The sequence below is a fragment of the Penaeus monodon genome, chromosome 23 (genome assembly GCF_015228065.2).
Source record: "Penaeus monodon isolate SGIC_2016 chromosome 23, NSTDA_Pmon_1, whole genome shotgun sequence".
NCBI classification, from domain to species: Eukaryota; Metazoa; Arthropoda; class Malacostraca; order Decapoda; family Penaeidae; genus Penaeus; species Penaeus monodon.
In genome coordinates this window covers 39845034-39845655 of record NC_051408.1, presented here as the reverse complement: position 1 = coordinate 39845655, position 622 = coordinate 39845034, and the positions used below count along the sequence as shown (strand labels likewise).

General features: G+C 38.9%; 1 protein-coding gene across 1 annotated transcript in view; it reads right to left on the bottom strand.

Annotated features, from left to right (window-relative positions):
* Nucleotides 1-294, bottom strand: part of LOC119588290 (glycine-rich cell wall structural protein 1.8-like) — a gene marked incomplete in the record, with an annotated part of 864 nt that extends 570 nt beyond the window's left edge. Inside the window, 2 exon segments of the mRNA XM_037936984.1 lie at nucleotides 1-72; nucleotides 238-294. Coding sequence (XP_037792912.1) covers nucleotides 1-72; nucleotides 238-294 — 129 coding nt within the window.
* Nucleotides 295-622: the final 328 nt, after the last annotated feature.

The following is a 622-nucleotide window of genomic DNA, read 5'->3' as shown; positions in this document are numbered from 1 at the left end:
GTGGCTTCCACCACAGCAACCGTCAGGAGCAGCAGCTGCCACGCTTAACGCAGCCACGAATGACACTAAAATCTGTTGAGATAGCACAATATTTGATTGCAATATGTAATCTGTATTTTATACACTATACTGAAGAATATAGATTGAGTATATATGCTCTTCTGTATCTCCATCTAAATCTATGTACTATACATTTATATCATACTTTGAATACGTATGTTGCAGAGGAATACTCACAATGGTCCTCATGTTGCGAGGCGTTCCCAGCACAAGGAGATGACTGATGTGTGTCATCGTTCTTTTCTGATGCTCCATCTTCTGCGGGTGCAGTTATCATCTGTGACGAGGCAGAGGTCACAGATATTTCGATTCCAGAAAGGAGATCAACTGATTTGTGACATGGAAACATGTTTCCAATTCCTTGTGTGTCAGAATTCGGTCAGGGTGGACAAGTAACGAATATTGTGATACCAAAATGGAGATAAAACATTGATTGTGATATAGAAAAATGTCCAAAAATTGTAGACACGAAGCAAGCACAGGATATGTGTACAATATAACTGATATATAATGTGATAAAAATATGTGGACAGTGTGTTGATGTTAGTAGAGTCGAATAGCC